Source organism: Mobula birostris, chromosome 8 (genome assembly GCF_030028105.1).
Source record: "Mobula birostris isolate sMobBir1 chromosome 8, sMobBir1.hap1, whole genome shotgun sequence".
Lineage (NCBI taxonomy): Eukaryota > Metazoa > Chordata > Chondrichthyes > Myliobatiformes > Myliobatidae > Mobula > Mobula birostris.
In genome coordinates, this window is record NC_092377.1 from 57,670,100 (window position 1) to 57,694,566 (window position 24,467).

The 24,467-nt window shown below is 40.7% G+C and overlaps 1 protein-coding gene across 7 annotated transcripts in view; it reads right to left on the reverse strand.

Annotated features, from left to right (window-relative positions):
* LOC140201325 (clathrin heavy chain linker domain-containing protein 1-like) overlaps positions 1–24,467 on the reverse strand; it is a 50,713-nt gene that overhangs the window by 14,835 nt on the left and 11,411 nt on the right. For 6 of the 7 annotated variants that reach the window (XR_011886839.1, XM_072265222.1, XM_072265225.1 and 3 more), the window contains exons 6-10: positions 23,212–23,299; positions 18,509–18,615; positions 13,085–13,259; positions 11,375–11,577; positions 6,428–6,607 (exon numbers count right to left, since the gene is read on the reverse strand). Coding sequence is in view for 6 of the 7 variants with exons in the window: in XM_072265222.1 (XP_072121323.1) it covers positions 6,428–6,607; positions 11,375–11,577; positions 13,085–13,259; positions 18,509–18,615; positions 23,212–23,299 (753 nt within the window). In the remaining variant the exon portion in view is untranslated. The remainder of the gene's footprint in view (positions 1–6,427; positions 6,608–11,374; positions 11,578–13,084; positions 13,260–18,508; positions 18,616–23,211; positions 23,300–24,467) is intronic. The other variant, XM_072265224.1, reaches the window with a different exon arrangement.

Sequence of the window (24,467 nt, forward strand, 5' to 3'; positions counted from 1 at the left end):
AATAATTTACTCTGAGAGGTTGGTCATGACTAGACTGAACTCCTGCCTCAGCAAGGACCTGGACCCATTGCAATTTGCCTATTGCCACAACAGGTCAACAGCAGATGCAATCTCAATGGCTCTTCACATGGCATTAGATCACCTGGACAATACAAACACCCATGTCAGGATGCTGTTCATCGACTACAGCTCAGCATTTAACACCATCATTCCCACAATCCTGATTGAGAAGTTACAGAACTTGGGCCTCTGTACCTCCCTCTGCCATTGGATCGACTTTCTAACCAGTAAACCACAATCTGTGGATTGGTGATAATATCTCCTCCTCGCTGACGATCAACACTGGTGCACCTCAGGGGTGTGTGCTTAGCCCACTGCTCTACTCTCTCTATTCCCGTGACTGTGTGGCTGGGCATAGCTCAAATACCATCTATAAATTTACTGATGATACAACTATTGTTGGTAGAATTTCAGACGGAGACGAGAGGGTGCACAGGAGCGAGATATGCCAACTAGTGAAGTGGAGTCACAGCAACAACCTTGCACTCAACGTCATTAAGACAAAAGAGTCCATTGTGGACTTCAGGAAGGGTACAACAAAGGAACACACATCTGTCCTCATAGAGGGATCAAAAGTGCAGAGCGTGGGCAGTTTCAAGTTCCTGGGTGTCATGATCATTGAGGACCTAACCTGGTCCAAACATATCGATGCAGTTATAAAGAAGGCAAGACAGTGACTATACTTCATTAGGAGTTTGAAGAGATTTGGTATTCCAACAAATACACGCAAAAACATCTACAGATGTACTGTGGAGAGCATTCTGACAGGCTGAATCACTGTCTGGTATGGGAGGGGGGGTGCTACTGCACAGGACCGAAAAAAGCTGCAGAGGGTTGTAAATCTAGTTGGCTCCATCTTGGGTACTAGTCTACAAAGTACCCAGGACATCTCCAAAGAGCAGTGTCTCAGAAAGGTTGCGTCCATTATTAAGGACCTCCAGCACCCAGGGCATGCCTTTTTCTTACTGTTACCTTCAGGTAGGAGGTACAGAAACCTGACGGCACACACACAGCGATTCATGAACAGCTTCTTCCCCCTGACATCTGATTCCTAAATGGACATTGAACCCGTGAACACTACCTCAATTTTTTAATATATATTTTCTGTCTTTGCATGCTTTTTAATGTATTCAATATACGTATAATGTAATTTATTTATTATTATTTCTTTTTTTCTTCTATATTATGTATTGCATTGAACTGCTGCTGCTAAGTTAACAAATTTCATGACACATGCCGGTGATAATAAACCTGATTCTGATATTTTATGTACCTTTCCCAAAGTTGCATCTACATAAGACCATAAGACAAAGGAGCAGAAGTAGGCCATTCGGCCCATCGAGTCTACTCTGCCATTTTATCATGAGCTGATCCATTCTCCTATTTAGTCCCACTCGCCCGCCTTCTCACCATAACCTTTGATGCCCTGGCTACTCAGATACCTATCAATCTCTGCCTTAAATACACCCAATGACTTGGCCTCCACTGCTGCCCGTGACAACAAATTCCATAGATTCACCACCATCTGACTAAAAAAATTTCTTCGCATTTCTGTTCTGAATGGGCGCCCTTCAATCCTTAAGTCATGCCCTCTCGTACTAGACTCCCCCATCATGGGAAACAACTTTGCCACATCCACTCTGTCAATGCCTTTTAACATTCGAAATGTTTCTATGAGGTCTCCCCTCATTCTTCTAAACTCCAAGGAATACAGTCCAAGAGTGGACAAATGTTCATATGTTAATCCTCTCAGTCCCGGAATCATTCTAGTGAATCTTCTCTGTACCCTCTCCAACGTCAGCACATCCTTTCTTAAATAAGGAGACCAAAACTGCCCACAGTACTCCAAGTGAGGTCTTACCAGCTCCTTATAGAGCCTCAACATCACATCCCTGCTCCTATACCCTATTCCTCTAGAAATGAATGCCAACATTGCATTCGCCTTCTTCACTACTGACCCAACCTGGAGGTTAACTTTAAGGGTATCCTGTACGAGGACTCCCAAGTCCCATTGCATCTCAGAACTTTGAATTCTTTCCCCATTTAAATAATAGTCTGCCCGTTTATTTTTTCTGCCAAAGTGCATAACCATACACTTTCCAACATTGTACTTCATTTGCCACTTCTCTGCCCATTCTTCCAATCTATCCAAGTCCCTCTGCAGACTCTCCGTTTCCTCAGCACTACCAGCCCCTCCACCTATCTTCGTATCATCAGCAAACTTAGCCACAAAGCTATCTATTCCATAATCCAAATCGTTGATGTACAATGTAAAAAGAAGCGGCCCCAACACTGATCCCTGTGGAACACCACTGGTAACCGGCAGCCAACCAGAATAGGATCCCTTTATTCCCACTCTCTGTTTCCTGCCAATCAGCCAACGCTCTATCCATGTATGTAACTTTCCCGTAATTCCATGGGCTCTTATCTTGTTAAGTAGCCTCATGTGTAGCATCTTGTCAAAGGCCTTCTGAAAATCCAAATATACAACATCCACTGCATCTCTCTTGTCTAGCCAACTGGTAATTTCCTCAAAAAAATCATAATAGATTTGTCAGGCAGGATTTTCCTTTAAGGAATCCATGCTCAGTTCTGCCTATCTTGTCATATGCCTCCAGATACTCTGTAACCTCATCCTTGACAATCGACTCCAACAACTTCCCAACCACCGATGTCAAGCTAACAGGTCTATAATTTCCTTTTTGCTTCCTTGCCCCCTTCTTAAATAGCGGAGTGACATTTGCAATCTTCCAGTCCTCCGGAACCATGCCAGAATCTACCGACTTTTGAAAGATCATCGCTAATGCCTCCGCAATCTCCACAGCTACTTCCTTCAGAACACGAAGGTGCATTCCATCTGGTCCAGGAGATTTATCTACCTTTAGCCTATTCAGCTTCCTGAGTACTTTCTCTGTCGTAATTGTGACTGCGTACACTTCTCTTCCCTGCCACCCTTGAGTGTCCGGTATACTGCTGATGTCTTCCTCAGTGAAGACTGATGCAAAATACTTGTTCAATTCCTCTGCCATCTCCTTATTTCCCATTACAATTTCTCCAGCATCATTTTCTATCGGTCCTATATCTACTCTCACCTGTCTTTTACTCTTTATATACTTGAAAAAGCTTTTAGTATCCTCTTGGATATTATTTGCTAGCTTCCTTTCATAGTTAATCTTTTCTCTCTTAATGACCTTCTTGGTTTCCTTTTGTAAGGTTTTAAAAACTTCCCAATCCTCTCTTCCCACTAATTTTTGCTTCCTTGTATGCCCTCTCCTTTGCTTTAACTTTGGCTTTGACTTCTCATCAACCATGGTTGCATCCTTTTTCCACTTGAAAATGTCTTCTTTTTGGAATATACCAGTCTCGCACATTCCTCATTTCTTGCATAAACTCCAGCCACTGCTGCTCTGCCGTCTTTCCCGCCAGTGTCCCTTTCCAGTCAACTTTGGCCAGTTCCTCTCTCATGCCACTGTAATTTCCTTTACTCCACTGAAATACCGACACATCAGATTTCGGCTTCTTTTTTTCTAATTTCACAGTGAACTCAATCATGTTATGATCACTGTCTCCTTAGGGTTCCTTCACCTCAATCTCTTTAATCACCTCCGGTTCATTACACAATACCCAATCCAGTACAGCCGATCCCCTAGTGGGCTCAACAACAAGCTGTTCTAAAAAGCCATCTCACAGATATTCTACAAATTCTCCCTCTTGAGACCCAGTGCCGACCTGATTTTCCCAATCCACTCGCATGTTAAAATCCCCCACAATTATCATAACACTGCCCTTCTGACAAGCCTTTTCTATTTCCAGTTGTAATTTGTAGTCCACATCCCTGCAGCTGTTTGGACGCCTATAAATAACTGCCATCAGGGTCCTTTTACCCCTGCTATTTCTTAGCTCAACCCATAAAGATTCTGCACCTTTCGATCCTATATCACCTCTTTCTAATGATTTAATATCATTTCTTACCAATAAAGCCACACCTCCCCCTCTGCCTACCTTCCTATCCTTCCGATACACCGAGTATCCTTGGACGTTCAGCTCCCAGAGACATGCATCCTTTAGCCAGGTCTCAGTGATGGCCACAATATCATACCTGCCAATCTGTAGCTGTACAACAAGATCATCCACCTTATTCCTTATGCTGCGAGCATTTAAGTACAACAACTTAAGTCCAGTATTTGGTACTTTTCGCTTTGATTGCACTGCAACTCATTTCTGTACTTTCCTCCATGTCATTATCACACCCCACAACTCTGTTAATACAAATATCCAATTTGACAGTTCAGGCTGCTCTTAACAATTTCTGTTTCAATTGAATAAGTTTCATGGAGTTTTGATTGATTGGAAAAGTAGAACAGTAACAAATATGGAGAGAGTGGTTGTGAGCAGATCTTTCATCCATTCTTCTTAGTCAAAAAGGCGCTTATAAAGTTCTAAAGGTAGCAGCCTTGCTTTGGTTGAAATTATTCCAGTCAAAGCTGAAAACATTAAGTACATATTCCTTTCACCATTTATGAATGTAGGGAGACTAACATTCCTCTTAACTATTTGTGCTTTAAGCTCCAGAACTACTTTCATAAGCCTCTTTGTTTCTTCAAAGCTCTTGAAACTTTTTGTCACATATCCAGATATTGTCTTTTTTGAAGGTTTCAAATATTACCTGATGTATAGGGGTATCAGTAGAGAGCACGGCAGACTCACAGATCCAAGGACCCGGGTTCAATTCTGACCTTGAGTGTTATTTATTTAATTACAGAAACCTCACAGTAACAGGCTCAATGAACCATGCCACCCAATTACAGCTATGTGACCAACTAACTTACTAACCCATATATCTTTGGAACGTGAAAGGAAACTGGAGCATCCAGAGTTTGCATATTCTCCATGTTGATTCGCTCTGAGTGCTCCAGTCCCTTCCGCACATGCCAATGGTAAGTTAAATGGCTGCAACACACACAAAAAATGCTGGTGAACGCAGCAGGCCAGGCAGCATCTATAGGAAGAGGTACAGTCGATGTTTTGGGCCGAGACCCTCCATCAGGACTAACTGAAAGAAGAGATAGTAAGAGATTTGAAAGTGGGAGGGGGAGGGGGAGGTCCGAAATGATAGGAGAAGACAGGAGGGGGAGGGATGGAGCTAAGAGCTGGAAAGTTGATTGGCAAAAGGGATATGAGAGGATCATGGGACGGGAGGCCTAGGGAGAAAGAAAGGGGGAGGGGGGAAGCCCAAAGGATGGGCAAGGAGTTATACTGAGAGGGACAGAGGGAGAAAAAAGGAGAAAAAAAGGGGAAAAGAATAAATAGATAAATGAGGGATGGGGTAAGAAGGGGAGGTGGGGCATTAACAGAAGTTAGAGAAGTCAATGTTCATGCAATCAGGCTGGAGGCTACCCAGACAGATGTTGTTCCTCCAACCTGAGTGTGGCCTCATCTTGACAGTAGAGGAGGCCGTGGATAGACATGTCAGAATGGGAATGGGATGTGGAATTAAAATGTGTGGCCACTAGGAGATCCTATTTTCTCTGGCGGACAGAGCATAGGTGTTCAGTGAAGCGGTCTCCCAGTCTGCGTCGGGTCTCGCCGATATATAGAAGGCCACATCAAGAGCACCAGATGCAGTATATCACCCCAGCCGACTCACAGGTGAAGTGTCACCTCACCTGGAAGGACTGTGTGGGGCCCTGAATGATGGTGAGGGAGGAAGTGTAAGGGCATGTGTAGCACTTGTTCCGCTTACAAGGATAAGTGCCAGGAGGGAGATCGGTGGGAAGGGATTGGGGGGGAACGACGAATGGACAAGGGAATCATGTAGGGAGCGATCCCTGCGGAAAGCAGAAAGGGGGAGGGGGGGGAAGATGTGCTTAGTGGTGGGATCCCATTGGAGGTGGCGGAAGTTACGGAGAATTATATGTTGGACCCGGAGGCTGGTGGGGTGGTAGGTGAGGAAAAGGGGAACCCTATTCCTAGTGGGGTGGCGGGAGGATGGGGTGAGAGCAGATCTGCGTGAAATGGGGGAGATGCGTTTGAGAGCAGAGTTGATGGAGGAGGAAGGGAAGCCCCTTTCTTTAAAAAAGGACATCTCCTTCGTCCTGGAATAAAAAGCCTCATCCTGAGAGCAGATGCGGCGGAGGCAGAGGAATTGTGAGAAGGGCATGGCATTTTTGCAAGAGACATGCTATTGAATTCCGTGGTTAGTGTAAGAATCAAAGGGGAACTGCCAGGCATGTGAAATTGAATGAGTTACAGGGCTACAGGGCAAGATGAGTGAATGTGACTAATGGGATTAACCTGTCAGCATCAGACGAGCTGAGTGGCCTCTATCCATGAAGTACACTTTATTATGTTGAATTTATGTTTTTACCTTGACCACAATCATCTGTCTCCTTCAAAAGATGGAATCCAACTTCCTTGAGATCATTTGAGATGAGCCACAATACTGCTAGCCCTATTGAGAGGGCTGCTGGATTTCCATTCCATTCATGGGTCAGGCCCTGAAGTAACTCAGTATTTTGACAGTTGCTCAATAAGAATAAACAATCATCTTGGAGAAAAGCAATCCAAACATAAAATATTAGTAAAGGCTTTATATAAGGCAAAATGGCAGCAAACCAAAATCGATTATAAAGTGAAAATGACATTGTAACAGACCTGTTCAGGACATTGTTAGAATTTATTTTCAATAGTAAATAATCTAAGCAAGGATTGCTGTAACTTTTCAAGAATAGAAAATATTTGAAACAGAAGGAAATGTTAAGTAGTGGAAAAAGTAAGAGACTAGTAATAATTTGTTTGGCTCTAACAATCTTTACTGCTGTTGAAATAAAGATGCTAGATAACTTTTTTTCTCTGTCTTGGTTTTAATGATATAAGGAGAGGTCACATTCGTGATTCTCTGCACACTGAGGCTCAGGATTACTGCTGTTGAACTAGAAGTAAAAAACATCAATGAGTTATCTGCAGCAAGAAATCTGACTATATATTTAGACATATTATTTAAATTTCAGTAGACGGTGATTATGGATAGATGGTTCAATCATATCCTCAAACTGATTTTTTTGCTGGGGATATTCTCAACAAAGGAGGAGTTCCTGTGGTTCCATGGGAAATTCTACCCCTACCTCATGAGTCATTGAACGATAAGAAAGGTCTTATAAAGAAAACAACACAAAGGAAACCCAAACAACAGGAATTCTGCAGATGCTGGAAATTCAAGTAACACACATAAAAGTTGCTGGTGAACGCAGCAGGCCAGGCAGCATCTCTAGGAAGAGGTACAGTCGACGTTTCAGGCCAAGACCCTTCGTCAGGACTAACTGAAGGAAGAGTGAGTAAGGGATTTAATCCTTAAAAATATCTGAAAAATATCTTCCTTAATGCTTCATTATGATTCTCCCCCATAACTAGAGCACCTAGTTGGATATTGTCATTCCAATATCCATATAATAGTCTGACAGTACAAAGATACAATATATCCTTTGAAATAATGACAACATCCCATGAATTTTAGTTATAGTCTCTAGCTGGGCAGAAAGAGACAACTGGCAAAAATGAAACTAAATGGAAATGTAAACATTTAGGGTTTAAACTGCAATTTGAACTTGATTGTCAGAATGGGTATGGGAGTGAATGACAGGAAATGGAAATTCTCCAAAGTAAGGTAAAATAATTTACCTTTTGGTGCCTCCCTATGAGAAAAAAAGTAAATTAATGGATTCTTGGTCAAGAAGACATAAATTAAAATGTGGCATAGATAGCTAACTGTTGCAGACAAGTTAATTTAGAACTTCCTTTTTAAAAAATGCATTCAGAATACTTTTCAGGACCATAGCCCAGCAAGATCTACATCATAAGTATCAGAATATGGCTGACTAACCTCTGGTGCCTATTACACCAAATGTTATGGAGTCAGTTTATTAATTTAAAATACTCATAAGAGGTTTGATTTCCCTGTTGTGTTTGGGACACCACCAAAGAGCTGAAATGTGTTTACTGACAGCATTCTGTCAATCATTGTTTCATGACTATTTGGTACAAAAGGAGTACCTGACATGAAGGGACTGGAACTAATCCCTGGCACCTTATTCTTTCTGTACTTATGGGTGGACAAAAATTCTACGCTTACAATAATTTTCAATCCATTAGGGCAATGTCATGATAATCGTTGGGGATTTTAACATTAAGGTGGATTGGGAAAACCAGGCCAGTACTGGACCTTGAGAGAGAATTTGTAGAATGTCTAAGGGATGGCTTTTTAGAACAGCTTGTTGTTGAGCCCACTAGGGGATCAGCTGTGCTGGATTAGGTGTTATGCAATGATCCAAAGATGATAAGAGAGCTGAAGGTTAAGGAACCCTGAGGGAATAGTAATCACAATATGATCGAGTTCTCACTGAAATTTTAGAAGGAGAAACTAAATTCTAATGTGTTGGTATTTCAGTGGAATAAAGGAAATTACAATGACATGAGAGGGGAACTGGCCAAAGTTGGCTGGAAAGGGACACTAACAGGAAGGACAGCAGAGCAGCAATGGCTGGGGTTTCTGCCAAAAATTGACGAATGTGCAAAACAAATATACTCCAAATAAGAAGAAATTTTTGAATGGAAGAAGGACACTACCATGACTGACAAGTGAAGTCAGAGCCAAAGTAAAAGCAAAAGAGAGGGCATACAAGGAAGTCAAAGCTAGTGGGAAGATAGAGGATTGGGAAGCTTTTAAAAACTTGCAGAAGGAAATTAAGAATGTCTTTAAGGAGGAGAAGATGAATTATGAAAGGAAGCTGAAGACACTAAAAGCTTTTTAAGTATATAAAGGGTAAAAGAGAGTTGAGGGTAAATATAGAACCAATAGAAAATGACGCTGGAGATATTGTAATAAGAGACGCAGAGATGGCAGAGGAACTGAATGCAAATTTTGCATCAGTCTTCACAGTGGAAGACATCTGCAGCATACCGAACATTCAAGAATGTCGGGGAAGTGAAGTAGGTGCAGTGAAAATTACGACTGAAAATGTGCTCAGGAAACTTAATGGTCTGAGGGTGGATAAATCTTCTCGACCTGCTGGAATGCACTCTTGGCTTCTGAAAGATATAGCTGGAGAGACTGTGGAGGCATTAACAATGATCTTTCAAGAATTCACATAAAAGTTGCTGGTGAACGCAGCAGGCCAGGCAGCATCTCTAGGAAGAGGTGCAGTCGACGTTTCAGGCCGAGACCCTTCGTCAGGACTAACTGAAGGAAGAGTGAGTAAGGGATTTGAAAGTTGGAGGGGGAGGGGGAGATCCAAAATGATAGGAGAAGACAGGAGGGGGAGGGATGGAGCCAAGAGCTGGACAGGTGATAGGCAAAAGGGATACGAGAGGATCATGGGACAGGAGGTCCGGGAAGAAAGACAATGGGGGGGGGACCCAGAGGATGGGCAACGGGTATATTCAGAGGGACAGAAGGAGAAAAAGGAGAGTGAGAGAAAGAATGTGTGTATAAAAAGAAATTGATGAGAGAAGGGCAGTAGATGTGGTCTACATGGATTTTAGCAAGGCATTTGACAAGGTCCCCCACGAGAGACTCATCCAGAAAGTCATGAGGCATGGGATCAGTGGAATCTTGGCTGTTTGGATAAAAAAATTGGCTTACAGGAAGAAAGCAGAGGGTAGTAGTGGAAGGAAAGTATTCTGCCTGGAGGTTGGTGACTAGTGGAGTACCGCAAGGATCTGTCCTGGGACCCCTGCCCTTTGTGATTATTATAAATGACCTGGATGAAGAGGCGGAAGGATGGGTGAGTAAGTTTGCGGATGACACGAAGACTAGAGGAGTTGTGGATAGAGTTGTAGGTTGTCCAAGGTTACAAGAGGATATAGACAGGATGCAGAGTTGGGCAGAAAAGTGGCAGATGGAGTTCAATCCGAATAAGTGTGAGGTGATGCATTTTGGAAGGACAAACCAGAAGGCTGAGTACAAGGTTAATGTTCGGTTACTTAAGAGTGTGGATGAACAGAGGGACCTTGGAGTTCAAATCCATACATCCCTCAAGGTCGCTGTACAGGTTGATAGGGTAGTTAAGAAGACCTATGGGATGCTAGGCATTAATAGGGGGTTTGAGTTCAAGAGTAGAGAAGTCATGTTGCAACTCTACAAATCTCTGGTGAGACCACACTTAAGAGTATCGTGTTCAGTTCTGGTCACCTCATTATAGGAAGGATGTGGAAGCTATGGAGAGGGTGCAGAGGAGACTTACCAGGATGTTGCCTGGATTGGAAAACAAGTCTTATGAGGCAAGGTTAGCAGAGCTGGGACTTTTTTCTCTGGAACATAGAAGGATGAGAGGGGACTTGATAGAGGTCTACAAAATTACGAGAGGCATAGATAGTGTGGATAACTAGTACCTGTTTCCCAGGGCATGAATAGCAAACACCAGAGGTCATATATACAAAGTCAAGGGAGGGAAGTTTAGGGGAGACATCAGCAGTAAGTTTTTTTACACAGAGGGTTGTGGGTGCCTGGAATGACTTGCCAGGGATGGTGGTGGAGGCTAAAACATTAGGGGTACTTAACAGCCTCTTGGACAGGCACATGGATGAAAGAAAAATAGACGGTTATGGGGTAGTGTGGGTTTAGTACTTTTTTTAAAGGAATATATGGGTCGGCACAACATCGAGGGCCGAAGGGCCCGTAATGTGCTGTAGTACTCTACTGTCTAGTTTTCTAGTGAATGAAAGGGTTACCATATGAGGAATGTCTGGCAGCTCTTGGGCTGTATTCCCAGGAGTTTAGGAGAATAAGGGGGGATCTCATTGAAACATTTTGAATAAAAGGCCTGAACAGATTAGATATGGCAAAGTTATTTCCCATGGTAGGGGAGTCTAGGACAAGCTGGCACGACTTCAGGATTGAAGGATGCCTACTTAGAACAGAGACAGAACATAGAACAGTACAGCACAGTACAGGCCCTTCAGTCCATAATGTTGTGCTGATCCTTAAACCCTGCCTCCCATATAATCTCCCACCTTAAATTCCCCCATATACCTGTCTAGTAGTCTCTTAAATTTCACAAGTGTATCTGCCTTCACCACTGACTCAAGCAGTGCATTCCATGCACCAACCACTCTCTGAGTAAAAAACACACACACACACACACACACACACACACAATTATAAACTTATCCTGCATTTCACCTTTAAAGTAAATAACTGGGAAAGTGGAGATATTGCAATTTACAAATGTTGTTTACATTTTGAAGCAAATTTCAATTGAAATACTTATTACAATAATAATTTTTAAAAGGAAAATAACTAATTCACTTCATTTCTTACCTAAGCTGAGCTTTTTGGACTCATGGATATGTGCCAACGCCCCAGAAATCTCCCCAAGCCTGCACATACAGAGAACAGCTTTCTTATGAACATCACATTTACTATAGACATTCTGAGCCAACGCCATACATGTGGCTAAGCTTTGCAGTTCAGTATCTCCATAATCGTAAATCACATCTCCCAGAGCTTCAGAACACGTCAGTCTAAAGATAACAACAGAAAATAATGTTTCAAAGTATCAAAAAGGATTTTGGATGTAAAATTATCTATAAATTTTGAATCTTGTAAGATGACATTCACCTTCAGAAGCGTACATGGGTGTGGATGTGGCCGATTACACGATCTCAATTTTCTTTACCACTGACTTAATTGGGAAAGAAAATTGGTGGATATATACATTTACATATAAGTAATACAAAGAGTTCTGTGAATGTAGAATTCTGATGTTCGCTCTAAACTTTAGATCAATATTGGATTTAACACTGCTACCTGGAAAAATGCTGTTATTCATCTTCTTCCAGCTCAAGGAACAGCCTTTAATTATGACGGTATAATATCTGTTATTAAGCCAATGATGCCATAATGCTATAAATGTCTCTAAGTGGCAAGTATTTCAATTTTGTTGATAAGCCTATAGGTATGGCACCTTTTCTAAAGTTTTCTGGAAGTCCATACACACTACATTATGCTCACAAACTATATGGATTATCTCATCAAATAATTCTATTAAATTATTTAAACACAAATTTGTCCTAAACAAATCTATTCTGGTTTGCCTTAATTAATCCAGTTTCTTCCAGACAACTATGATTGAGAACAAGATTAAATATTTCTCAATACTTTTATACCAATGAAGTTCAACTGACTGGAATGTAGTTGCTAGCAAATCCTTTCTCACTATTATGATCAAGCCTGTAAATACTTGCTACTCTTCAGATTCTCAAACTCCTAAGATGCATCCTGTTTTGTCCAGTGGCTTACCTGCATTGAATTCAGCCAACCTTTCTTCTTGGATCTCATTTACCTATACCAGATCCACTCTCATCCCAATGCAGTTGGCCTTTTATTTTACTGAATCCAAAATACTGGTCCACATTTGTTTATCAATGTTGATTTTTATTTCTACTTTGATTCATGTTAACATGAAATATGTACAAGTTTCTTGACCGGTACAACAAAAGTAATCCTCTGATTTAAATATAAAATTGCATATATTTATGTCTCTTGTGACCAATATTTTACCTTCCTGGTTCCAGCACTATTTATGCTTTATTCCTTCCAAATTCTTTAAATCCTTTACGTATCAGTCAATGATAATTCTCTGACTACCTCTCACTATTTGACCATGATTTCTGAATGGGGAAGTTGGAATTCAAGATTTTAAATACAGAATTTTCTCCTCTGGTTTCCCATTCAGCTGTGTTAAATTTAATTTTTGTTCTCCACCCTTTGCTCTGTATCAGGGTGGCCAACATCTTACATTCCATACGTCAAATTTTTCATGCACAAGTTCAGATGTGATTTTTTCACACACAAGTTCTATCTATATTAGCATAATTTTACAAGAATTAAATGGGGGTACAAGAGTTGTATGGCGTATCTGAACTCGTGAGTGAAAAAATTGACGCATGGAATGTAAAAGGTTGGCCACCCCTGCTCTATATTAACAGTTTTATTAATAATGTGATATTAGTTAGCAAAGAGTATTACCTCTGTTGTATCACCCAACGTATGACCAGATCCTGTCTGTTGTGCATCAATGCACATTTAACTCCCTCTAATGACATCTTTGCATTAGGTGGATGTCTGACGGCAGAAAAGGAGTTCATTACAGCCTCAAAGAAATGCAGGAGAGGAGAAACATACCCTTCATATTCTGTGACAGCTGAGGAAATAATTGTAATATGTAAGTTTTTACATAAAGAACCTGAAGTGTATTTTCAAGTATAATCTCTTGCATTCAAAAATTTCAGATGGAACCTGAGAAATATAGGGCTAGCAAGTACTACTGGTTATGTTTTTAACTCAGCTGCATCATTATAGAGAATGAGGACAAGCCTAACCATGCCTCATAGAAGGGAAAACAAGTACAAATTAAAGCAGATCTCTGACATGCTTCACTTTGTGATCAGTTCGGCAGCAGCTCAGACAGACACTTGGAAGACTATCCCAGTTGAGGAATAACATATGGCCAACTGGATCTATCTGAGCGGATAGATGAGACATGACGGAGCCTATCCTTAATAAGAAGTGGGGACCTCAATTCCACTAGGAACAAGACACATCTGTTGTCCTACTGAACAATAACCAGGGAACTGAAGGGCCTTGACTCAAACAAAGAAGTAATATTTCCATGGTGTTTGACTGGAAGAGGAATTTGCAGATAGACGCATCCACGTTTCCCTGATTCCCACAGCATTCTAGCTAAGAAGTTGTCAAAAGTCTTGATGTGGCAGTTGCAAAGCACCTTGCTGATGATATCCCTGTCCGCTATTGTGAAAAAAATTGCCCCTTCTGTGTTGTATAATAATAAGTGCCACACCTAATCAACCTTTTGGTGCAATTTACCCAAATAATTCACCCTATATTTTACTCAATGGTGGCATAAAATGCCGGTAACCAATGAAATCTTGTAATCTTGTGGATAAGTGCAGCATATTTCTATCACAAGGAAAAGCCTCATCTAGTTACAGCCTTAAGGCATATATTTTCAATTAACTACCTGAAAATTGGACTCGTTACACAACATCCTCACTTTGAAGAAGTAATTTATTCCTGAGTGGGGTGTTATTTTCTTAACAAGTGACAAAAGCCTTGTAATAGATGTTAGTTTATCTCCTGACATTCACAACTAGCCCTCCTGAAAAGTCCTAGAAATTTATGCAGTTGTGACCTTTTTTATGTTCGAAGAGACCGTGGCAGTTCACGAAAGCAGCTCACTATCCCCTTTCCGAGACAACTAGGGATGGGCCTGCTGAAGGGTCTCAGCCTGAAACGTTGACTGTACTCTTTTCCATAGATGCTGTCTGGCCTGCTGAGCTCCTCCAGCGTTTTGTGTGTGTTGTTTGGGTTTCCAACAACCTTCAGATTTTCTTTTGTTTGTGTAAGGATGGGCAATAAAGGCTGGCCTTGCCAGTGACACACAGATCCAGAGAGACTGCGAGATAGGGACAGACTCCTTGATGGAGGACATAGATTCTTGCAAAACAGTTCCACCGAGATTTCTGCCAAGATTCTATTCTACTGGAAGAAGGATTGTACTCCTTCCATCACAGCCTTGAGGCCTATACAAATAGTGGAATCCAATATTATTAGAGAAGCTGGCTGGATGCAGGCAGATCAGTTTCTACTGACTAGAATGGCCAACAGGCTTCATGTCAAGTGCTGAGAAACTCCTCCTTGATATCGCTCACAGTGCCTAGTGTCGCCATATGTATCTTTTTCTACCCATCATAGTCCTCAATTGAACACTTTTGAAAAGATCCGTGTGTGACTTCACTAGACATCTGATGTTAGTCCATATGAGTTAACTTCATAAATTAGTCACAGTTCAAAAGTGGCATATATCTCATTATGAGTTCAGAATTTGCAACTCCGGAAAGATAAAGGCCTCCTAGATGAATTCACCTCGCCTAAGCTGAATTCTAAAAAAATATTCAAGCTTGCATTTGAAAAGATCTATATTATTGCTACAGCTGTGAAAATAGTATCAGAAAATGTAAGAAAATGGTGTCAGTGCAAAATGCAGAATGAATACAATAATGATAGTGTCTTCTTCGGGTCCTGCCATGTAACTCTTGGCTGATCAATCTCAAGTCATGTGAATGGGAAAGCAGGAAAAACTGTTGTCATTATCAGGGTAACCATTCAAGTAACTAGCATAGCAGCTCGATGCTTTCACTGTAACAAAGCAAGACATAGCACTGTTGTGCATGGGCTGACAATGCACAATGAAGACAATGGATGCAGCATATGTTATGAGCCCTGACAACTTCAGTACTATTGTCCAAATGTTGTTCAGAACTTGCCATGCCCTTGTTCTAGTTGTTCTAGCTACAACACTGGGATCTACCCAATAATGTGGAAATTGCCCTGGTAGGTCCTGACAAAAGGAGTAGGACAAATCCAAATTGGCCAACTACTAGTCCATTAGTCTACCCTTAATCACAACAAAGTGATGGAAGAAACAATTGATAGTGCTATCAGATAAAACTTGCTTAGCAACAAACTACTCAGAGAAACACACATCAAAGTTGCTGGTGCGTCCTGACGAAGGGTCTCGGCCTGAAACGTCGACTGTACCTCTTCCTAGAGATGCTGCCTGGCCTGCTGCGTTCACCAGCAACTTTGATGTATGTTGCTTGAATTTCCAGCATCTGCAGAATTCCTGTTGTTTGCGTTTTTAAAACTACTCAGAGAGCTCAGCTTGAGTTCCACCAAAGTCACTCCGCTCCTGACCTCATTATATTTGTACAAACGTAGACAAAAAAGCTGAAACCCATAAGCGAAGAGTAACTTGTCCTTGACAAGGCAAGCGAAGGGTAATTTGTTCTTGACAGGGCAGCATTTGATTGAGTAAGTCATCAAGGAGCCTTGTACATCCACAATTCTCAATCATTGCCTTTGTTTCCTTTGTCCTGATAATGCTTCTTTAGATCTGCAAGCTGATTGGTGAGAATTGTTACCAACTTTATTGTCAAGAATAGCTTGTTCTGTGGACCTCGAAGTTCATTCTGTTCCCTTCAGTAGATCAGGAACACAGTATATATGCATGGAAACTAATTGAAGATTTTGGTTTTCATCATTCAGCAATAGTTTTTTGTTATCAGTCCTTATCAATATCTCTGAGGACCTAACCTGGACACAACATATTGATGCAGCCACAAAGAAGGCAAGACAGTGGCTATATTGCATTAGGAGTTTGAAGAGATTTGGTTTGTCAACGAAAACACTCAAAAACTTCTACAAATGTACGTTTGTACCATGGAGAGCACTCTGACAGCTGTATAATCATCTGGTATGGAGAGGCTACTCACGAGATTGAAATAAGTTGCAGGAACTTGTAAAATTAGTCAGCTCTATCATGGGTACCAGCCTCCACAGAATCCAAGACGTCTTCAAGGAGCAGTCCATCATTAAGAATCCCCACTCCAGGACATGTCCTCTTCGCATTGTTACCATCAGGAAGGAGATACAAAAGCCTGAAGGCACACACTCAGCCATTCAGGAACAGCTTCTTTCCCTCTGCCATCCGATTTCTAAATGGGCATTGAACCTATGAACACTACATCATGATTTTTAATTTGTTATTTTGCACTACATATTTTACCTATTTAACATACATATATACTTAATGTTTCATTGTACTGCTGCCGTTAAAGTTAACAAATTTCATGACAGTATGCCTGTGATATTAAATCTGATTTTATTTTCCACATGAACCAATCAAATGAAATATAAATAATTCCAAATGTTGTGTTCAATTTTAATGTGCTTTTCCAAGGCCAAAAACATCCCATTTAAGGTCACAGATAATGTGGATTGATTGTCAACCTGCTTTATCTGAGGGGGGGTGTATATATAAATAAAATGAACTATGACTGAATGGTGGAGGAGTCTCAATGTGCTGAGTAGTCTAATTCTGCTCCTACACTGTATGGTCTTCTGGTATAGATAAGGTGAACACATATAGTCTTTATCCTGGGAAAAGGGAACTAAAAATTAAGAGCATTGATTTAAGGTAAGAGGTGAAAGATTTAAAAGGGACCCGAGGGGCAGCTTCTTCATGCAGAGGGTGGTGTATACATGAAATGAGGTAGCAGACAAAGTGGTTGACGTAAAATTTAAACGACGATTGGATGTGTACATGCATAAGAGGGGTTTAGAGAAAGTGAGACTAGCTTGGTGGGTACCATGGTCAGCATGGACAGGAAGGGATGAAGAGTGTGATTTCATGCTGTGTTACTTTATGACTTTAAGGAGCCCTGGTTAAATTGGAGTCAGTGCAAATAAGGAGAAAATCCCTCCAATGGTTGGAATCATACCTAGCACAAAGGAAGATGGTTGTGGTGGTTTAAAGTCAATCATGCACATGAAATTGCAGTCAATAATTTTAACAAAATGTGATGCACTCCATTAACTCACATTTACGTAAAATGAATTCTTTACCACTTACAATTACATTCTATGCAAGCAAAGTTCTAGACCAGTGAATATGCAAACAAAGTAAAACTGATTAACTGGCACCTTTGAGACTTTAATGGTGCCTGACTGGAATATTTCCAGGACCACTGGGTATTATTCCTCTTAATAATACCCACACACTTATAATTCATTCTGTATAAAAATGTTATATAATAATATAACCTTTCTAGCAAACCACGTGAGTTTAAGGTAAGTTTGGGAAACAAAACCTGGCTAGTTAAAAGGAATGTGGGAATTGTGGTCTTGATGATTAAAAAAAACATGAGAAATGGGATCCCAATAAGCTTAAAGGGAGCTCAGGAAACAAAACCTGGCTAATTAAAGTGAGTGTGTGAACTGGGGCCCTGAGGGGTTTAAAAGGAGTGTGGTAAAAGGGTCCCAGTGAGTTTGAAAGGAGCAGGAAAATATGTCCTCAGTTACATTGAAAGTAGAGTGGAATTGTGGTTCCGATGAGCTCAAAAAGATCATGGGAATGTAAAAGGGAGTGCAGGAAACAGTGCTCAGATGAGTCTAAAAGTAGCGTCAAAAACAGAACCAAGTGAGCTGAACCATCTGAATTTCCAAACAATAGCAGATCATCAGAGTTTTTCTGCATTGTAAAGGCATAAAAGCAGCAATTCAACAGAAGTAGTACCTGTATATAACCATAGTTATAGTATGTTAATTTATTTTTCTCATTAGTTTTATATTTTCAATTATTAAACTATTCTATTTTCTAATCCATCTGTCTTTAAAATAGACATTTTTAATTACTGAAGACAATAGATACCGTAGATGCTGGAGTCTGGAACAAAAACAGAACATGGCACAACTCAGTGAGTTAAGTGCTTTATTCTTGACTTTGAAAACACAAAGGGAAAAACATATAGTTGATATAAGGTTTTATGGTAAAAGCATAAAACATAGGAATAAGCAAAAGACAGAACAGACCCTTGAACTTTTCCATGACCTCCATATTATGAAGGATGCCTCTGGGGCAATTCGCTACGTACATTGCAGCTGCCTGATATTGTTTTTCTTCAAAAAGTTTAGTAAACCTGGAAGAAAAGTAGAACTTTCAATTTAGAAACAACAGAATATTCCAGGTGGAACTTTACAACAACATTCTGTTTAGAATTTCTTATTTAGGACCTGACTGACTAGTATCTTTTTAATTTAACTAGTTCTAGGAGAATGGGCAAAGAAGAGGCAGGTGAAATACAGTGTTGGGAAGTGTATGGTCATGCGCTTAAGTAGAAGAAATAAAAGCATAGACTATTTTCTGAATGGAGACTAAATTCAAAAACCTGAGGTGCAAGGGGACTTGGGAGGCCTTGTGCAGGATTCCCTAAAGGTTAATTTGCAGCGCATACAGACACAGCAGCCTCTCAGGGGCCAACCAAAGGTGTTTTTTAAATTTGTTTAATGTCTTTTTAACGATCACAAGACAATGCTGGACTCCAAGAACCTCAGGTACTGCATTGCTACCCAATCAGTGAACTGCTTGTTGATTGGAGGAGCTGGACAGGGTGTCAGAAGAACTGGTTTCGGTTCAGAGTAGCTAGACTAGGTGCAGACTGTGTTGCTGCCTGCCACAGGAAGTTGGCGTGCAAAGGCAGCCTGCTGTGTAACAATGAGTGATTGTCTTGGAGGTTTCTCTTGCAATTGCAAGACCCTTTTGGACAATGATAATGTAAGATGCTGCAGGCCTGTTACTCTTGTTTGCGACAGACAGTGGGAAAACTGCGTGGCCACAGTTATATCAAGGACTAGGGCTCAAGCCATGGGCTAGCCTGCTGGTGCAGTCCAGGAGAGGAGATGCTGAAGGCAGTGTAGCAAGACGCCTATGCTTGGTTTGGAGGGGTGGCCTCTCCTGTCAGTGCCACCCTCCAGTGTACGATCGGTTGAATGACAGGTTGGATTGCTAAGAACTGCACTATCAATCCACAGGACAAGTCACTCAGGGACTTGGGCTACGTATGTTTTTTCGTATGACTATCTTGATTCTTGTTCCATGTATGCTTTGCACCTTGACCTCAGAGGAATGCGGTTTCATTTGGCTGTATTCACGTACGGCTGAATGTTAATTAAACCTGAATTTGATTTGAAAATTATTCCATTATTGCAAGGCTTGTCATATGAGAAGTGTTTGATAGCTCTGGGCCTCTTCTTACTGGAATTCAGAAGAATGAGTGGTGACCTCATTGAAATCTATCAAATGTTGAAAGGTCCAGATGTAGACAGGATGTTTCCTATGGTGGTGGAGTCCAAGACACAGCCTCAGAATAGAGTGATGTCCTTTTAGAACGGAGATGAGGAGGTATTTCTTTAGTTAGAGTGTGGAATTCTGTGAAATTCGTTGCTACATGTGGATGTGGAGGCCAAGTCATTGGGTATATTCAAGGCAGAGGTTGATATATTTCTGATGAGTCAGGGCATGAAGGGATTTGGGGAGAAGGCAGGAGATTGGAGCCAAAGGGAAAATGGATCAGCCATGATGAAATGGCACAGCAGACTCAATAGGCCAAATGGCCTAATTCTGCTCCTACATCTTCTGGTTTTATCAAAGCACATTGTTTACTGCAAGGAATAGTTGTTTGACAACCTATCACAAATTATTCAAAATCCAAGACAAAATGCCAATGAGGAAAGAATTTTATTATATTACTCTAAATTTGAAATAGATTGATTTAAGGCTGCAATGAGTAATAAAGAAATAGCATAGTAGATAAATAGGCAATTTTGTAAGCATTTTCACTGTGGCCAAAGAGGTTAAAATAATGAAACGGTGAATTTAAAAAGTTAAATTCCAGAATTTAGTGCATTGAATATAAAGACATTGAATTAATATAAGTAAAAAGAAAATCTGATATTTAGACAAATCTTTAGAACCTGATGGCTTTTACCTATGGTATTAAAATAAATAGATGAGAATACCATAGTTTTCCTCATACTTTTCCTCAACTCTCTTGATTTGGGAATTGTGAGTTTTAACTACAAAACTCCAAATGCCAATCCTTTACTCTAAAAGTAAATCTATGAGTACTTGCTGTAGGGGACATGTAAATTTAGGCTAAATTCATGTCATGAAGTAGTAATTGGTTGAGAGGAGGAGAAAGGGATCAGAGGGTCAAGGGTTTTGTCAAATTTTGATAAACTTAAATGCCAAGTGTGGAAATTTGTGTCCTCCAGGAGACTGTCCTGCAATATCAGTTTTGCATTATATACATCAATGACTTGAATGACAGAAAGGAGTTAGATGTCCAAGTTTGCAGATGATAGCTGGTATGCTGTCAGGAAATACAGCAAGTTAAATGAAGCTTAGGAGGATGATGGTGCCTAACGGCAACTCCTTTGCTTGCACCTTCGGGAACAGCTCAATTTCTATCTTTGGTATCTTTTTTTTCCCCTTTAAGGTTCTTTTGAAGACCCCGACCTGGAGTTACACGCTGACTTCAGTTCTTTGTGGAAATGGGACCCGCTTTCAGGGCCTCACGACCGGCTGCTTTTCGAAGTGCCAAGTACGTAGCCTTGAAGACTAGTGCGCCTTCAGGGTGCTGGATTTTCGTGGCTCTGGAGACGGGCTGATTCAAGGCCGGTGCTGCCGCCTGATGTGTTGTGGGAGTACATGGAAGATCGTAAGCTTCAAGCTGACTGCTGGCTGTGCGGCGAGAGACCTGAGTTCTTTGGGCACAGAACTCCAAAAAGACTTTTAACACCATAAACCAGTGAGTTGGTTTGTTATGTCTCCCCTCTCGCTGTGAAACAGGGACACCCCTTTTTCTCTTATTAGGGGGAGAGAGAGAGCCTGTGATACAGTATGTCAAATTACCAGGTGAGTGAGTAGTCTTTGGGGTTCTGCAAGTCTTTGCTGTTGCTTTGCTGCACGCTTGAGTGCTCGGTGGAGGGTGCCAATGTTTTTTTGCTGGTGGGAGGGGGGTCATTGCTTTGCTGCTGCTTATATGTGGCAAGGGGGAGTTGGGGGAGGCTTTGGGGTTCTAACATTCAACTGTCATTCATTCTTTGGGGCACTCCTCTGTTTTTGCAGATGTTTGCAAAGAAAAAGAATTTCAGATGTACATTGTATACATTTCTCTGTATCTATTGAAACTTACCGGTTGCAGGAAGTAACAAAAGAAACATGGTGAGAGGAAGTGAAGGATTACAGTGCCTATAAAAAGGATTCACCCCCCCCCCCCCGGAAGCTTTTATGTTTTAGTGTTTTACAACATTGATTTGCCGTGCATTTAATTTGGCTTTTTTGACACTGATCAACAGAAAAAGACTCTTTTGTATCAAAGTGAAGACAGATCTCTACAAACTGATCTAAATTGTCCAGCGTTTAGTCTAGTGGCCAAAAAGCTTAATTTGGGTTTCATCAGACCATAGAACCTTCTTCCAGTTGACCTCAGAGTTTCCCACGTCTTCTGGCAAACTCTAACTGAGATTTAACGTGAGTTTTCTTCAACTGTGGCTTTCTCTTTACCACTCTCCCATAAAGTTAAGACTGGTGAAGCACCCGGGCAACAGCTGTTGTTTACTCCCATCTCAGCCACTGAAGCTTGTAATTCTTCCAGCTGTCACAGGTCTCTTGGTGGCCTCCCTCACTAGTCCCCTTCTTGCACGGTCATTCAGTTTTGAGGATGGTCTGCTCTAGGCAGATTTACAGCTGTGCCATATTCTTTCCATTTCTTGATGATTGACTTAACTGTACTCCAAAGGATATTCAGTGACTTGGAAATTATCTTGTATCCATCTCCTGACTTGCAGAGTTGCTTCGAGTGTTCTTTTGCCTTTACAGTGTAGTTTTTACCAGGATACTGACTCACCAACAGTTCAACTTTCCAGAAGCAGCTGTATTTTTACTACAATCAATTGAAACCGTAACTGCACACAGATCTCCAAAAACAGATCTCTACTTAACTAATTATATGACTTCACCAGTGATGCTCTGGTGTGTCATCTCAAAGGGGCTGAATACTTACGCAATCAATTATATAATGTTTCATTAATTTAGGTCACTTTGTAGAGATCTGTTTTCACTTTGACACAAAAGCGTCTTTTTCTGTTCAGTGTCAAAAAAGCCAAATCTATTGTGATTCAATGCTGTAAAACAATAAAACATGTAAACTTCTGGGTGGGGGGGGGTGGGAGGGCGTAAATACTTTTTATAGACACAGTAAAACAGTAACAGTTGGGCTCAATCTAGGGCAATGTGAAGTCATCAATGTCAGATTTGAGAAGGTATCTTTTTCAGATTGAGGTAAAAGGAGGAAAGGAACTTGTGTGTTCACATACGCAATAACTAAATTCTAGAGTACAGATAAAATAAGTCAAAAAGGCTTATAGAATATTGGCCTATAACTCAAGAGGTTTGAAATTTAGAAATGAAGATAGGGTACACTTCTGTTACACAGACATTTGATTGATTCAACATTGTTTATGCTCTACTTTAGGCACCAAACCATGGGAAATTTTGTTAGCAAAGTAGATGAGGCTGATGTGTAAGCAGCCTTTAGGAGCGTGAACCAACGAAAAGCATGCAGCCCAGATGGGGTACCTGGTCAAACAGTACAATCCTCTGCTGACAGACTAAAGGTAACAGACATATCTCTGAGATGTGTATAAGAACTATGTTACCTAAATTAACTCACCTCTCAACATACTCCAACAAGTACGCAGCTTCATCAATATTACTAGGATCATCGTCATCAAATACCCCAGGCCAAGGAACATCAACCTCTGCATCAAAGTAAATTGTATTGATTTACAATGGAATACAGCCAGACAAGAAACATTTGTTTTATGTTATTTAGGCAGTTAAACTTCAGATGATAAGTAGTCTTTATTGGACCAAGCTTCATGTTTCATTAAATGCACCATGAATAACTTATTAGATGAAGGGTTTTAGACTCTCTTTTTAATAATTTCAAATTTAATGATGGTCCAAAGGTAGAGCAGAAAGTGAGCTTGATAAAGTTGCACAGGAATTACAAATGATAAAGAAGGGCTAAGCAGATAGACGGGGGGGGGGGGGTGAGAGCACATTGTATATAAATGGTGACATCTACTGTGGAAAAAATAAATAGCCACTGCTATATACACTCATGTTGTGAAAATTCAGTTCTATTCAATCACAGTGAAGATGCTACAATCCATTAAATAAAATAATAATAATAATAATTAAATAATAAAAATCAGGGTATGGGGCAATATTTTCATTAGTTTATACTTGCTTCACAATACAACCTGGGTGAAACTATTCAAACCAATGTAAAATTTCAAGAATTTTAAACTCAAATTAAATTAAGTAAAGAATTAACATTAAATGTTGTGGGTTTAAAAATCCTTTCACCTGAAGGTGGTTCTGGTTACAAATCTGACCAGAATGATAGAAAGTGGATGCCAAATTTTGTTCAGTTAGGCATTCAAAAAGGATCTTTACAGTTAGTCCTGACGAAGGTTCTCGGCCTGGGGCGTCGGCTGCGCCACTTCCTACGGATGCTGCCTGGCCTGCTCCGTTCGCCGGCAACTTTGATGTCTTTACATTGAGCTTGTTTCCACTGAATATCCAGGTAGTAATATTATTTCCAAAGTTTTTATGTTTTAAAGACCTAATTTTATACGATAATTAGTAGATAAACCACAATAGTTCACAATCATGAACTCATTTTAATTATGTAAATTTAGTAATACTCAAAGAATTACAACATGTTATTAGAAGTGATTGTCTTCTGACAAGCACACGGTATTTTCATTCACATAAATTGAGGCCCTCTATTGCTGGGGGTCGACCAAGGATGTTGTATCCCAGGTGTCTACATGATACGCAAGCCAGGGCAGTAGGATATGGAGAGCAAACTGTTGCCCATGTAGCAGGCTCCCCCTCTCCACATAGCTGCTGAATCCA